A 15,853-nucleotide genomic window follows, 5' to 3' on the forward strand; every position below is an offset into this window, starting at 1 on the left:
CAGCGGCTCCCAATCCCGCCTCGCACCTGCCCAAGAGCCGCCGGCACACCCGACGTAGGGCCGCTGACGGCGGGGCAGGTGCCGGGGGTCGGCCCTGGGGCGGTGCGGCTGCCCGGCCCCGCCCGCGGCTGTCAGCGGCAGGGTGAGAGGCTGTGTGTGAAGCCCGGCTCGGTCGTTCTTTGGCTGTCTCCGGGGGCAGAGGTGCCGGTTTGGCCTGAGAAAGCTGTGGCTGCCGCTGCTGTCGCTCCGTCCTTCGACGGGGTAGGTGCGCTGCGGGAAGAGCCTGGACTTAATCGCTCCCGCAGATGAGAACTTGCCTCGTCCGCTCCTCTGGTGGGCAGAACGCAGTCGGGTAACGGTGTTCACTCCTACAGGAGGAAGGACCCCGTGTTTTCGTGATGTTAAGAGAAACAAGGATTTGAGGGGTTTCACTGTCAGGGCTTGAGAGGTGTTTTGCCTGGTGTATAAATAACACAGCCTTTAGTGGGGAAACAAGTGGGTTAACTATTAGGAATAAGGAACACACAGAGAATGCGATGGGAGTATGCAGTATCTGTTCACCAGAGCAGCTGACCGAATGGCCAAAGCTGCTCTTTTGGTTTGGCTGAATTCACCATGTCTTCAATAGCACCCTGAAAAAATGTGCTATTTTGGGATATCACTGCTTTCAATGGATTTATGGCTTGTTTGATCCTGCTTTATGAAACGTATGCTGAGGGAAATGAAGGAGTCAATTGGCACTACCTTTCCAGCAGATTCAGAACAATGTACAAGCTTATGGCAGAGTCAGTGTAAATCCATAGGGCTTGGGTTTACACTGCACATTCTCACCTTTTCATGGCCATTCTTCTCTCTTCAGATACAGTCCCGAATTTGTCCACCTGGTTAATAAAATTCATTAGGACTTCAGAATATAAACTTTGCAAAAGTTTTTTGTTTCTTTTTAGAGAAAAAAAAAAACCCGAAGTCCAAAACAAAAGCAAACCCCGCATGCTACAGATAGAGATGAAAAAAAATCTAGCAAAATGGGGCTCTGAATATCTGACAGCAGGCTTTCTGCACCCTACAGTATAAATCACAGGCTTAGTCCATGTAAGTGCTCTCACCTTAGGTATGTCTCTTCCACAGCAGTGGGTACTGTCTCACCCTACCAGCCTCCCCTGCCGTTCTGGTGATCATTCATTTACTTGGACTTTTCACTCATCCAATTTCCGTTCTGGTTTGTTTTAGGGTTGTTTTTTGGTGCAGTGGTTGGTTTCCAAGGGGTGTTTAAATGTTTGTGTATATGGAAGTTAAGATATCAGGATGCTCAGTGCAGACAAAACCTCTTATCTGTTAGGCTAAGGGAAAATCCCCAAACCAAATGGGCTAGTTGTTCTGGGAAGCTGGAATAGAATTCCAGCTTTTCTATTTACGCTGGAAAGTATATGGCGAAAACATAGTTCTGTACTAGCTCTAGTCTTTAATACCCATCAATCAGTAAAGTTGATCATATTTCTATTTGCACATCAAGCACATAACAAAAAGTTGACATAACAGAAGTTTTGACTAAGAACTCTCCTAAAAAAAAAAACCACAAACCAAAACCATTCTTACCTGCACTCTTATAGAGTCACCGAATGGTTTGTGTTGGAAGGGACCTCAAAGATCAGCCAGGTCTGACCCCTCCCACTAGAGCAGGTTGCTCAAAGCCCCATCCAACCTGGCCTTGTAGTTTTTAACTTAGAAAACTACCTGACTGTATTTTTAGAAAACACAGTTTAGAAAAAGGCTCCTTCCTGAGAATTTTTGTCTGTCTTTCCCCTTCTGCAGTTTATTTTCCTGCTATATGATGAAGAGCTTTTCTTGAGAGAATTCCGTTAACTGTGACACCACCAGTATTTCTGCCCTCACTATTACACCCTATGAGCAGCACAGCTGGCTGAACATGAGTAAAAAGTTAGACTAGAACGTTGTCACTTATAATATGGTGTGCATATGGAGAAATATAGCAATGTATTTTAGTTTTGAGGATACTCACACTTCTCCCTTACCCCTAGTCTCTCCAGCTGTTGCCTGAGCCCCTCTCTCTGTGGTGGACCTTAGCTTAGACATGCTTGCCCCATGTAGCATCTTACCTGCCCACCTATCTTACATGTAGGAGGTGCATTGCTAGGATTTAGCTACATCTGACACTGCTGTTGTTTCGTTTTTTTTCCCCTCCAATCTACAAAAAGCATTGTGGGGATGCTTTGTTAGTGCCAAAAAGGTTTTGTGTTCCTTACAGTCTGTTATATATTAACAGAAGTTATGTTGTGGTGAGTGAGGTTGGGCTTAAGTGCCCAATACAAAAATGCTGACTGTCAAATGTTTGCATCTCAATAAGGTTGTCTGTGCTGGAAAGCTTTCAGGGATAAAGTCCCAAATAGTTCAAGTATCACACTGCATGTTTTCCTCTGCCACAGTGGAGGACAGCTTAATAGCTTGCAAACGTTTTTAGAATGGCACTTTTTTCTTAACAAAAAAATAGTCAGGATACAATTCATTTTATTAGCTACATTTTTAGCTGGAGTAATTACAAGGGTCCCTAAGCCTTAAGATACTGAATTTTATATATTCAGTATTATGGAATGGGATTCTCCCTTAGGGGTAAAATTGTCACCAGGACTCTGTAGGATGATCCTGGTCTCCTTTGCGAGGCAAAACACAGTTTTCAATTTAGAATAAACCACATCATTTGTTTTTCCAGTCTTGAGGAAAGGAAGTGCCTTTTGGGGTTGGGCACTTCAAAGCTGGTTCCTTTGCAAAGGGTTGCAAACTGTTTAAGATTTGTGTCATTTCTTCTAGAGATTCACCCATATGATCTAACCTTATTCAGGTTTTGTGTACAATTTTAATTGAGCCATAATTTTTTCTGAAGTGGCAGTTTTCAAGGGCTGGAAAATAAAATAGTGAACACAATAACTCATTATAGGCTGAGGAAATAAAGGACAACCTGCAAACTCCTGCCCAGTGTCTGTTTGCTTGTTACCATCATGCTTTGAGTTTTGGGTCCCTTTCAACTTGATGTTCTGTGATTCTATGAACATTTGTTACACCCACCAATGCCAGTGTGCTCTCCGTTGAAACATCCCCTCCCTCTCACCCTTTCCAGCATCTCTGGAAGCTCTCCCCACAGACTGTGTTGAGGCTACTGGCTTTGCCTGCCTGTCTCTCAAACACACATACTCTTACTCCTCCTCTAGACTTCACCTGGCCAAGGTCTGTTACATGCACTTCCATGAAACTCTTTTATTCAGTGTGCCTATCTGCTCCTTCCCACATCCAATCCCCTTTGAAGCCCATTCAGTCAGAATTCTTCATGTTTCTTCTCCCAGTACAAACTTTTTTCAGTCATATACTTGTTCTACCTGCTTTAAAAACTCATGCTTTATTAAACTGTGTTTATTCCCTGCCCATGGCAGGGGGTTGGAACTAGATGATCTTTAAGATCCTTTCCAATCTAAACCATTCTGTGATTCTCTCCCATTAAATATTCCCTATGCACTTCAAATTTCACCTGCTGGTAATCCTCATACCTATCACTGAACCCAGTTAACCTACCTTGTCTCTGCATTATCCTTCTATCAATATTGTTGCCTAAAATTGCTATGACTCAGTGAAATCTTACTACCATCTGTTTTGTAGAAATATCTGTTCCTCCTTTTATCCATAAAATTTCAAAAGCCTTTCTTTAAACTTTTCACATTAAAACTCTTACCATAACTTTCCTCTAATCTTCCTGTAAAATCCCCACTTATGCTCTGTGACATTTCTAATGTCAAATCTCACCAGAAAGAAAAATGATCCTCAAACAGTACCACTATCCCTCTTGACTCTTCCTTTTAACCTTTTCTCACTTATGCTTTCCAAGCCATTGCTCTGCTATCCTACAGCAATATTTCTCTCTCCAACTACTCCTGCTGCCTTAAATCACAGGCCTAGGCTGAGACAAAACCTGCTGAAACATACTTTGCAAGCATCTTCCTCCTTGCAATGTCTTGTTATCGTTAACAGGACATTTAATATTCCTGTCAGAGCCTGTCAAAAGAGTGTAAAAAATTAGGTGGTACTCCGTAGTCTTGACCATTGGCCTCCCTCCTACGAGTTGAGAAGTTTCATTCATAGAGGATCTCAGTGAAGGCAGGAAGCTGTGAAGGGTAACACGGAGATGCTGCATTTCTGGACAGTGAACTGATTCCATGTTTTAGAAGCATATAATCACAGAACAGTTAGGGTTGGAAAGGACCTTAAGATCATCTAGTTACAACCCCCCTGCCATGGGCAGGGATGCCTCCAACTAAACAATGCCACCCAAGGCTCTGTCCAACCTGGCCTTGAGCACTTCCAGGGACGGAGCATTCACAAACTCCCTGGGCAACCCATTCCAGTACCTCACCACCCTCACAGTAAAGAATTTCTTCCTTATATCCAATCTAAACTCCCCCTGTTTAAGTTTCAACCCATTATCCCTTGTCCTGTCACTACAGTCCCTAATGAACAGTCCCTCACCAGCATCCCTGTAGGCCCCCTTCAGATACTGGAAGGCTGCTATGAGGTCTCCATGCAGCCTTCTCTTCTCCAGGCTGAACAGCCCCAACTTTCTCAGCCTATCAGCCGATGTGGTTTTGTCTCTAATCAACTTCCTTTTTTAAAAGTAAGTAGAAAGAGGTTTTATTTCTGTTTACATCTGTACTGTTTCCAAATTCTCTTTTAATCCTTGGTTTATCATTTACCTATCAAATTCTGTTATTGTTAGGTCTTGGTTGTTTCTGCATTTTTGTCTAGATGCAGATAAACTGCTGTTCCTCACAATTTAATACCACTTTCTGCTACTTCTGAGCTATGCACGCTATCTAAATCTGAGAGGCTTAGCCCATCATCATGGATTTTTATTTCCTCAACTTTCCTTCCAGAAATTAATTAAATTATTCTTCCTCCCTCACTGGATCTGGGTGCCATGGCACCAATCTTCTGGCAAGGGTTTCCTTTGTAAGGTTCTAGTTGCTGTAGTCAGTGCTTTAACTGGGTTACTGTTTTGTGACTTGTGCCTGCAAACTCACACAAACCTGACAACCCCAATTTTAGTGAAATACCCATTTTATCTTATTTGCTGTGTTACTGAATTGGATGCTTTAACCTTTTTTTTTCCCCAAGTGCTAGGATCTGACATGTAAATACAACAGAGCTTTATGAAATAGCTGGGTTTATCAGGAGATACTAGGATTCAAGATCAATCATAGAGTTCATCTTCTAGTCTGTTTTCTGTATGTGTCTTACCATTCTTGAATGGTGCTATTGTTTGACCAAAAATAGTATAGTTTCTTTGGACTAGTTTGGTTTGACAGACAAAATAGTATTGTTTCCTGCAGTCATGTATCTAGCTGATAGAGGAATGCTATGTGAAAAGGAAAAAAAAAAAACCCAAACTTACAATAAGAACTTGTAATGATTTTTCAACTATTTCATTTTACAGTATGAAAAATTAATGTAGAGATTGTCGTCTGTCTCCAGCTGGCAGTTGTTGGATAAGAAGACAGAGGAGATGGGAAAGGTTTCAGTGTCTGCGCAGTTGACTTCAGAGGTGTGAGGAGAATTTTTTTTGGTGAGTAGGGCCTAGAGCAACTTGCTGAGGAGCAGAGATGGAGTCAAAATGCTCACAAAGAGGTGTAAGAAGGCAGAGAAAAGTTGTTGCTGATGAGCCTCTTGGAGCTTAGGAAAAAAGGGAGGAAAGGGTGGATGCTCTTAAGGCAGGCTATAAATCTGCTTGAGGACCAGTTTGCAAAAGGTCATAGAAGCAAATCCCCTGTGGTAAATTAGTAGGGCCAGGATATGATCAACATACAAAAACAGCACTTGGAGGAGACAGTTTTTCCATCATGGTCCCTACATTTATATTCACTGTGAAGGAACCTGGGGAGTGTGTTGCAGTAGAACTCTTCATTATGGAAGATCCATCAAAATCAAAGTATTGGAAAGAAACACAGCAAACTGAGAAAGTGAAAAATAACAAATTGCCAAACTGAGTGGCAGTAATAAAGTAGCAGGTAGAATTCAGTGCAGATAAATGTAAAGTGACTTATGCTGGGAAAAATTTTGCAAGGTCAGGTACCATCTAGACATGCTTGAGCAGCATTGACACTGTCAAGATGAAGTGCTCTTGCAGAATGCCCATGCAGTAAGTACCAGGGAACATAACACAGAGGCATTAGATTTGGCTGTATACTGGTTTACTAGTCCAGGTTTACATTTGCCTTTTTGGGAACAAACTGCTTTCAAAATAGAGGACTTGATGATCCTGATGGGTCCTTTCCAACTCGAGATACTACCTGGTTCTGTGACCTCTGTATAGCTAGCTCTCATTATAAGCTCAAAACATCATCAGATTTTGGTCCATACCAAAGACAGTTTGGTTCCCATGTTTCTGTATCTCCAAACGTAAGCACACAAATGCATAATCAGAAACCGAATCCTGTGGTTACTGGCTGGCTGTGAGTCTCTCTTGTTTATACTGGTTACAATTCATAACCCTTCAGGGCTATTGTGGTGTGGGGTTGGTTTTAGTTAACAGCCCTCTAGCTGTTAAGAATGACTTTGACTTTTTGAGGAACCAATACAAAGTCAGTAAAAATTAATTAGGTCTCTTGATTCTCACTGTGTGCCTCTTGGTTAAGCTGCTACACTGCATCCTTTTGATCTAACCCCACGTAGGTGGCAAGCTGCACACCGCAGAAAAGTGCAGCAGGCACAAAACTCTGCTCCAAAAGAATCAGAGTTAGGGCTGATGGATCTCCTCAGAGAGCTGACTAAGAAACTTGGCCTATGCTGAAATGCAGTAGATGATGCATGCAGAATTTAGTATGATGGCTTTTTACAAGGCTTTGTTTGAGCTACTCGTTCATTTGGCGATTATTTTCCTCCTGCACCACAGTATTTCTAGAGCCTACTGTGTTTCATGGGACGGACTGTAATGAAGTTGCCTTGCAAAAGGAATCAGGCAGATATTTCAGGAATTTGGTACTGGTTATTAGTAGCAATCATCTGGAAGTGTCCAAATCAAACACAAACAGCAATCAATCAATGGTAGTGACTTATCAGTGAGTGTAAGCAGAGGAAAGGGAAGCACTTGGAAGAGTTCAGAGTCAGTGTGTACGAAACCAAACAGAATACAAAGAGAGAAAATAGCTTAAAGATCATAAAAAATAAAATATGCTTCCTACTGTTAAAATTATGTTGGTATTTTATACTATGAAACTTATGTCAATGGTAGGTGGCCATGCCGCAAACATCTAGGATAGAAGCTTGGGACTGAATTTTTGTGCGAGTTGGAACACTGCCTATCTTCTAATGATTTTCTATAAATAACTGTGGACACCGCTTAAAACCAGATTATGTGTTTTGCTCATAATATACATTATCTGCTCTTTCAAGCTGAAAACTGCCAAGGTAGTTAAGATGACAAGCTTTAAACACATATTAAAAAGAAGTTTAAAGTTAAAAAGTTACTTTAAAGAGGGCAAGCTGCATACTGCATCCTGCCCACCAGCAAATCCACAGCCAATGCTCAGTTTATAGGAGTTATTCCCAAATCAGGTGTTAGGACCCAACAGACATCCCCTTATGTGTTTACTTTACTGTTGGACACTCAAAAAGGGATGAAAGGAAACTAATGAAGAAATAGTTGAATGGCTGTTTACCTGCAAGCACCTTGTTGGGTTGAAAAGAAGGGAGGAAGTATAAGATCTTTCACTGATTTCACCCTGAAACTGTCAGAGGTATGGAGGAGAAAAGTAGAAAAGGGGCCTATGAAAAATAGTGCTGGTTCCTGAGGATGGGAGTGACTAGACTGAACGGAAAGGTGATCTGTAGAGTGTGCTTACTTTATGGTAAATCCACCCCCCTGCATTAGAAAGAACCAAGAGCAGTGGGAACTAAATGGCTGGGTAGAGACATTCCTACTGAATAAAGATTAGGTTATCACTGAAAAAAAAAGAAGATCCAGTTGTCAGGGAAAGGTTAATGGAGTCTTTGAAATTGTTAGGGATGTGTGCTTCGGGATAAGGCAGTGCGAGGAAAGGGGGAACAGGTGATGAGTAACAGAGGAGGAGGGGAGAGCATGCAAAGTGTCAAGGCTGCTGGAGATGCAGAGAGGAATTGTAGAAGTAGTGGAGTGAGAGAATCATAGAATGGTTTGGATTGGAATGGACATTAAAGATCATCCAGTTCCAACCCCCCTTGCCACGGGCAGGGACACCTTCCATTAGACCACGTTGCTCAAAGCCCCTGTGTCCAACCTGGCCTTAAACACTGCCAGGGATGGGGCAGCCACAGCTTCCCTGGGCAACCTGTGCCTCAATACCCTCACTCTGAAGAATATAATCAATAGAAAATAAAACTGTAGAGCAGTTAGCTCCAGAAGAAGTGCCCAGTGATTGGGCTTAAAGGGGGGAGTGAAGCAGGAAAGAGAAGCTGCAAGTGAGACAAAAATGCAAGAAGCAAGCAGCAAAATGGGAGGTGGTCTACAAGTAAAGAAACAGCAAATATCAGAAGGACTGGATGTCCAAGGGGGCCCTTGGTGATCTGAGTGGCACACAGGAAGGACTGAGAAGCCTGACAGCTGAGATGAGCCCAAGACAGAGGAAAGCCTGTTCTTGCCAGCAGCTGTAGCAAGTCGATAAGCTTGTAGTGACTTGTTAGTAAAATATGAAGGGAGTTCTTGCACTCAACTCCTGCATGTAGCAACTCCGAGTGCCACTCCCCAGACATGGGGAAATTCAGAGGGTGCTCAAGGTCCCAGGGAAGTGGTTTCTGGGGTCTTTTGGTTCCTGTGGCTATCACCAGAGATAACAGGGAATGTAATTATATCTCAAATAAACCCCTCTCCTGCACAGAAAATACTTATACATGGTGGCTTGGAAATAGGGGCAGAACACTATCCTTGCAGAGCTGAGGAGAAAAGGTTGAGGAGACAAGAAGGCTATGAGTGCCTATGGTGTGCTGATGTGCTTGCAAGGCCATGAACAGGCAGCAGAGATTGAAGGGGACAAGAGACCTCACAGTGTAGAGTGCTCTGGTTATGAAGCAAAGCATCACATGTATGTAGTGACTGTACCAAAAGGAGCAAGAAGGAGTTAACCAGCATTTTGCCGTTTCAGCTCAGCGCAGTGCTGCTGTGAACTTGCTGGCTTGACAACTTCTGATACGGAGGATTATTTTCTTGTTGTTCCTCTCTCAGCTATAGCAGAGCTGTCCTGTGGTGCTTGCTGGGTGTCTGCTCCTGGTCTGTGGGTCTTTTCATTCAGGAGGGCTCACTATGCAGGCCAGCTGATGCCCCACACTCACTGGCCAGCCCCCCTTGGGTTGCAGGTTGTGTCTCTTGATGGGCTGGGTTTCAGCTCACCAGCCAAGCTGAGTGGCTCTCTGCCATTCCCAGGATGTTCAACCGTGCAGCTCCGTTTGCTTTCAGTACAAGACACTTCAAAGCAGTCCTTGCTGCACGGAGACTAACTCAGTGCATCCCCTCGTCTCGAGAGGCGAACTCTAACGTTAGAGTGCAGTTCTCCGCCAGGCTTCACCTGTCACACTACCTCCGGTGGAGGCAGAACTTCCTCGAGTCCCTGTGCTGTGGGGCCTTTCCTGCTTCCTGCTGTGGGAGGGGGCGAGCTGCAGACACCCCGGTGCCCCGCCGGCACCTCGCATGGAGCAGCCAAGCTGGAGGCCGGGAGGAGCCTTGGCCGTGCAGCGAGGCCGTGTGGTGCCACCTCCCGGCGCAGCCGCCCGGCAGCGGGCCTGGGCTCCGCCACGGGCTGGAGGCTGATCCCGGGTCGTTGTCTCCAGGCGCAGACTGATGATGGGCATAAGCGCACAGCCCCTGCTTCCTCCCTCCCTCCCTGTAATTCCCAGTAGCGTGGCTCCTTTATTTATGCAGGGAAGAAAGCGGCATAGTAACAGCCAACAGAGCAAGCTCTTGTTTTTAGAGAGCACCGGTGTTATGTACATGAGGAGCTGAACGTCAGCTCTGAGGCAGTTCATTTAACATCATGCAACACCTGTAGCCACGGATTAAGTGAGAGGGTGGAACCCGTTGTAATTTGCTGCTTTTCATACTGCTAAAACCAGAGGTGAGCTGTAACAGCTGGAGCATCCCGCCCCTGGTGTCAGCAGCTGATGTCAATGTGGGTTTGTATTTTTAAACAAACTCAATGTTTCATTAAATCTTGTTTCTGGTCAGGGGCTTGGCTGTGCAGCTAGGTGTGTATTTTGTGTAAATGTCTGTTTTGTACAAGCTGATGTAATGAAGTCATGCTCGGTTGTTTGGAGGACTTAGGGTGCAGTGCAGGTAACCACCCAGGGAAAACAGAACCTTTATTCTCGATGCCATGATGCAGCTCCCTCAGGCCTATCCTGTTTTGAGATGGAGACATATTAGAACAGGGGTATATAGCGCAGACATGAAAGAGGGCACCAGGGCTATCTTCTGCTTTCTTTTGGGGGCAGGTAAGGGAGCAAGGGGGGGTGCAGCAGGCAACCTTCCAGTACCTAAATGGGGCCTACAACAAATCTGGAGAGTGACTGTTGCCTTCGAGAGGCGTGACGACCTGGTTCAGGAACAGCGCGATGGCCCATCCTTGGGCCGCTCGGTCCAAATGCTCACAGACACCAATGTGGTGGACGGCAAATGGCGTTTATTGAGAGAGAACACGGCGTTATATAGCCTAGGTTTACGATGTCATTTCCGTCTGCTTGCATCGTAAAACTGGTATCATCACCTAAACACTACTGGCTACCTGGAGAGGGGTCTTATCTTTCTGTACAGCACGATATCTTCCGGCCACCAGGCCCTATCTGCCTGCATTTCCCCCCTCCCTATGCTTAATTAAATTGGCTAAAATGTAACAATCTTAATATCATAAAAATATACTAAATGCATTCTATTCCTATTCTCTGCTCTATAATAGACTTAGGATATATATCAGAAACTTGGATAGAAAACATAAGGCACACTAAGCAAGAGGTAACAGGAGGATAACTGGGAATAATGTGGTATAACTGGGGATAAGTAAAGGAAATTTTGAACAAGAACATTCTTAAAGTAGTTGTTGGCTGCGTTTTTAAAGCAGTTGCCGGTGTTCTACTAACATGATGTTAACTCTCTCTAGCCGGCTCTTTACAAACGACATTAGCTTATTCAGTATACAAAGGCACTGTGTTGGCTGTCGTTTGGATCTAATCGGTGCAGAACTCTCAGGTGCAGGCTGGATGCTTGTTGGCTTATCGTCCTCTCTTGTCACCGGGGTATAAGGGTTACACGGACGTCTGATAATCCAGTCCTGTGGATAGAAACTCATGGCAGAGTTAAGCCCTTTATCTGCAATTGCCTTAACAATCACTTGTATGTTATTGGGGCTTATTGGCGAATAGTGCCTCTGTCCCCCAGGTGCCACCCGGACCGGGATTGCTAATGTGGGTAGTGAGGTCCGGTCGGCGCACGCAATTTGTATTTTCTTCCAATCTGTCAGAGGGATTTCTTCCCCTCGTGGTCCCTGTTTAGTCTGGGGGGGAATACTTTGGCTCTTGATTTTGTTTATCTCTGTTTCCTCCCCCTATAAACTTGAATCGGTTGCGGACCGCTCATCCCATCCCGTGCCTGGTTCAGAGCTGGAACTCGACTGGCGGCTACTGCAGGTTTGCGGTGCCTGTTTGTTGGGCTCCGACCCCGCTGCTTTTGCGGGTGAGCCGTTCCTTCTCTCTGGGTTCGCCCCTCCCTCTGCTCGGGGTCCAACCCCGCCCGCTTCTCCGGTGGGCGGGGCCGTTCCTCCCCTTTGGGCTCGCCCCTCCCTCTGTCGGGGGGTGTGTGCCCAGCATGGGCACTGTTCCCGATGCCCGCTCGGGTCGGCTCTCCTCCCTGCACCCACTCCCTCTTCCCTTCTTGTGCTCCCTCTCTCTGCTCGGGGGGTGTGTGTCCATCATGGGCACTGTTCCCGATGCCCTCGGGTCGGTGTCCGCCCTGCGCCCGCACCCTCTTCCCCTTCTTGTGCTCCCTCTCTCTTCCCGCCAGGAACATCCTCGCCCCGCCCTTCGCCTTTGTGCTCGGCGCCATCTTGGGGCGCATAGGGCAGCGGTCTGGCCCTAACCTCCACGGGCTCTGCTCTCTCTGCGACCCCACCGGCTTCCTCGGCCAGCGCACCCCAGAGGGATCCAGCCTGGTTCTCTCCCTCCACGAGCTGTCAGCACCCGAGGATGGAGGGGTCACATCGCCCTCTTGCCGATCTTCCGGGCTAATGGAGTTGGCATAGTCTGGGGGGGGCAAAGTCTGTGTGGCTGCCCCGACTCCTAACTTCGGGGTGGCCATCAAACACTCCCTTGCCACCTTCCAGGTTTCCTGCTCTTGCTGGGCCTTCCACAGAGCCTGGACGACTCTCCCTCATGACTTAAGACGTTTCCCACTACCTGAGGACATCGTCTCCTCAGCTAATGCATTAGTACATTTATCCCATGATTCTGGGTGGAGAATATCCACCGGTTGGGCAATAGCCCCAATTTTCACAAGTCTCTCAACAACAAGAGTAAAATCTTTAGGTTTACAATCAATATCCCACTGCTTATGTAATTCTGATACGACCTTCACAAGAGCTTCCATCCTCCTTGTGGGTCTGGGAGCGTCCTCCCTCTGCCAGGCTGGTCCAGCTGCTCCGGCCACCGTTCACCCATCCAGGCAATTCCCGACCCCCTGGGTTCCTGACTATCGGGCTTCCCGGGTTCACTTGGGTTCCCTGCTATCGGGCCTCCCAAGTGTCCACCGGGTACCGGCCTTCCAGCTTCCCGGGTTTCAGCACCACTTGCTGGATTCAATGATCAGACTCCCAGTGAGGTTCCTCAATGAACGCAAACACTACTAAACCAGTCCTAAATACATACTGGTTTTACATGGATATGCTTGTGAGGGAAAAAGAGTTCTTATCCCACTGTTTATTCCAGCTGCTTTTGCTCTTTATTTACACCTTAGCTTTCACCATTGTCCATATTCTCATCAGCTGGTTCCTCCTCACTCTGTGTAATAGAAATTTCTGACTGGTCCCTCTTTGTGGTGGTATCAGCCAGTTCCTCTGCAGCTGAGGTGGGGCCTTGCGGCTCCTTCACACAGAGGGTGACATTGATCATTTGCTTTCTGTCTTGTCAAGAGGCTGGTGGTACATCACTGGTACATCGCTGGTACATCGCTGTCTTTGGGTAGCTCCACCAAGGGAGGCTGAGATAGGTCTTTTTTAAGTCTAGTTAGGTTTTTACAATATGAGTATTTCTTGAAAACACTCATATCAAACTGGTATTCACCACAAAGCCGCTGCCCGTCCAGAACATTCCAAGCTCCTTTCTCCAAAAAGCCACAGCAAAGCTTGTGAAGAGGGTACAGGGCACCAGGTAGAGGAGAGCAGGTTGGCCCATCTGCATCATTGCCAAGGCAACAAAAGACATAAGGAGGCCTATGCCGTATGCTATGGTGCAGGCTACAAAATACACTCTGGATGACTGCACCTGGATATCAAATCTATGGCAATAGGCTACCAGTACACCTGGAACTAAAATGTCTCCAAATCCTAGAAGAGAGAAAGGCCTGTCACACAGAGCCAAGGGTGACAAGTTCAGGCGTGGAACATTCAGGACCATGGGGAGCTTTTCCTGAGTGGAAGAATCAGTCAGACCTGCAGCCACCTCCACCATTAGACTCTCTCCAGACTTTGTTAGAAAAGGTGTGATAAATACAAGGAATACATCAGACACAAAAAAACCCAGGAGGAACAAGGTACAAGCCTTAAATGTAGGCAGGCGAATTGTTTTCAGCATATGAAGACAGAAAGCAATTCCTAAAGCATCTTGCAGAACCCAGGCCCACTGATCTTCGTTTCTGAAGACTCCCCAGGCTACACTGACAGAGATACAAAATACTGCCAGCAGCAACATCCGGACCTGTGGCTGCTTGTGGAAATAAGGCAAGTTGTTGTCTGGGATTCTACACTTTCCCAAGGGGAACCTTCTTACAAAGGGTGACAGACAACTGTAAAGACCAATTGATGCAGCCAGGCAGAATATTCCTATGATAACGTAGACTAAGTGGTCAGGGAAGAAATAAAGGAGGATCAGCATTGAGCAGCACACCACTACAGACACACAGATCATTATGAGAGTCACACCAGCTGTTTCATCATCATCTGTCTCTGTGCCATCATCACGTTTGTGCTCCATGGACCGCTTTTTAACGTCTCTGCTTCCTGCCCAGTAGCCTCCAATTGCAACAGTCCCCACAGCCATGACTAATAAAATCACTGTTATAGTCCAGCACAGGCTCATTTGGTGCATACAGTGCCCTTCTCACATGGGTGCCAAAATTCTTGCGAATATCTAACATATCATCTGTCATGGTTTAAACCAAGTCCCCCAACTCCTGGAGAGTTAGGAAGGAAAATCCAAAGAATGCAGCCCCCACGGATTGAGATAAGAACGGTTTAATAGCTAAGGCATAACACAATACTAATGATACAGCCCATAACAAGCAAAAAGAATACAACACCCCACCAGCCACCGATCCATAACTCACTCCACCCTGCCCGGCCGAGCACCGTGTGCTCCTTCCTCCATTTTCCTCTAGAGCTCCCCCTCTCCAGCCCTCTCTTTCCCAGTATGCATCCTGGGCATCATGTGCTATGGTATGGAATACCTCATTGCCTAGCCTGGGTCAGGTGTCCTGTCTCTCCTTCCTCCCGGCCTCCCCTCCTCCACCTGGCTGGAAAAAACCTTGAACAAAAACACCCTCAAAACATGCTCAAACCATGACATCATCATAGCTGAGCAGAGCCACAGGAATATCAATCTCTTCGTATTGACTCCTGTTGCCCCCAGGAGGAACCCTTACTAAGTCAGCAGCCCATGAGCTCCATTTATCTGAGCAAGCCTCACTTTCTCATAGAAGGTGCAATTCCCTCGCATCACCATGGGGATTTGATTATTAAATCCCCCATGAGGTACATCAGAAGAAGAACACAAAACAGATGCTGTCTGATTCTGCAGTTCCAAGAGTGAAGCTTTACCCAGACCCTGTGGCAAATGGGCCCACTGAGAGTTGAAGAGGATACAGTAGTCTTTTCCTTTGCTGCCTCGCTTCTCTGAAAGGACACCTACCATCCCATACTCACAGTACACCTGAAAACACAGCAAAAGATTCCCAACAAGATCACATGAAATAGAAGTGATGGAGTGATGGGTGATGAGTTTGCAAAAGAGAAATGCAGAACCCAAGTAAAAAGGGTGAAATAATGAGTTGGAATGTGGGGCTTTTGTCCCTGCTGTAATTATCCCTGTGCCAGATCAGAAACATTAGACATCCAACAGGTGATGTTTATAGCTGAAAGAACCAAACAGTTCCTCCTTTCTCTAAAGGCTACATACTTTTCCTATCTAATCAGTAATACAAAACAGGGAGGTGCTGACACAAGCAGGAATAGCCAATGACTTCATCAGTGTGGCAGCAGCTTTCCCTTTAAAGTGTGAGCAATTCACTGCGGGGTTGGGAGGCTTGCTTTGGTTTTTTTCTCAATTCTGCCTTCTGTGCAGGAACCTGCAGCCACCTTTAGGACTGTTCTAGTCTTACTTTACATCTATGCTGAGGCAGAGCACGATGCTACTCGCTGTTACCCCCAACAAAAGTCAACTACTGCTCTTGCAATCAAAACAAAAGTAAAGCAAATAACTCATCACCAGCATTTTTTACCCTTGTAATTAGTGGCTTTGACATAAGAACTCGAGGAAGCTGAATCACCAAAGATAAATGTTAACACCATGT

At 45.9% G+C, this 15,853-nt stretch overlaps 1 protein-coding gene across 1 annotated transcript; it reads right to left on the minus strand.

The window, feature by feature from the left end:
• Positions 1-13,020: 13,020 nt before the first annotated feature.
• On the minus strand, positions 13,021-15,207 carry LOC101873790 (signal peptide peptidase-like 2B). The gene is given in 6 exon segments (XM_031047966.2): positions 13,021-13,186; positions 13,218-13,283; positions 13,352-14,341; positions 14,343-14,427; positions 14,833-14,928; positions 14,931-15,207. Coding segments are annotated over 6 exon segments (1,668 nt in total). The 5' UTR covers positions 15,196-15,207.
• Positions 15,208-15,853: the final 646 nt, after the last annotated feature.

Source organism: Melopsittacus undulatus, chromosome 5, assembly GCF_012275295.1.
Source record: "Melopsittacus undulatus isolate bMelUnd1 chromosome 5, bMelUnd1.mat.Z, whole genome shotgun sequence".
Lineage (NCBI taxonomy): Eukaryota > Metazoa > Chordata > Aves > Psittaciformes > Psittaculidae > Melopsittacus > Melopsittacus undulatus.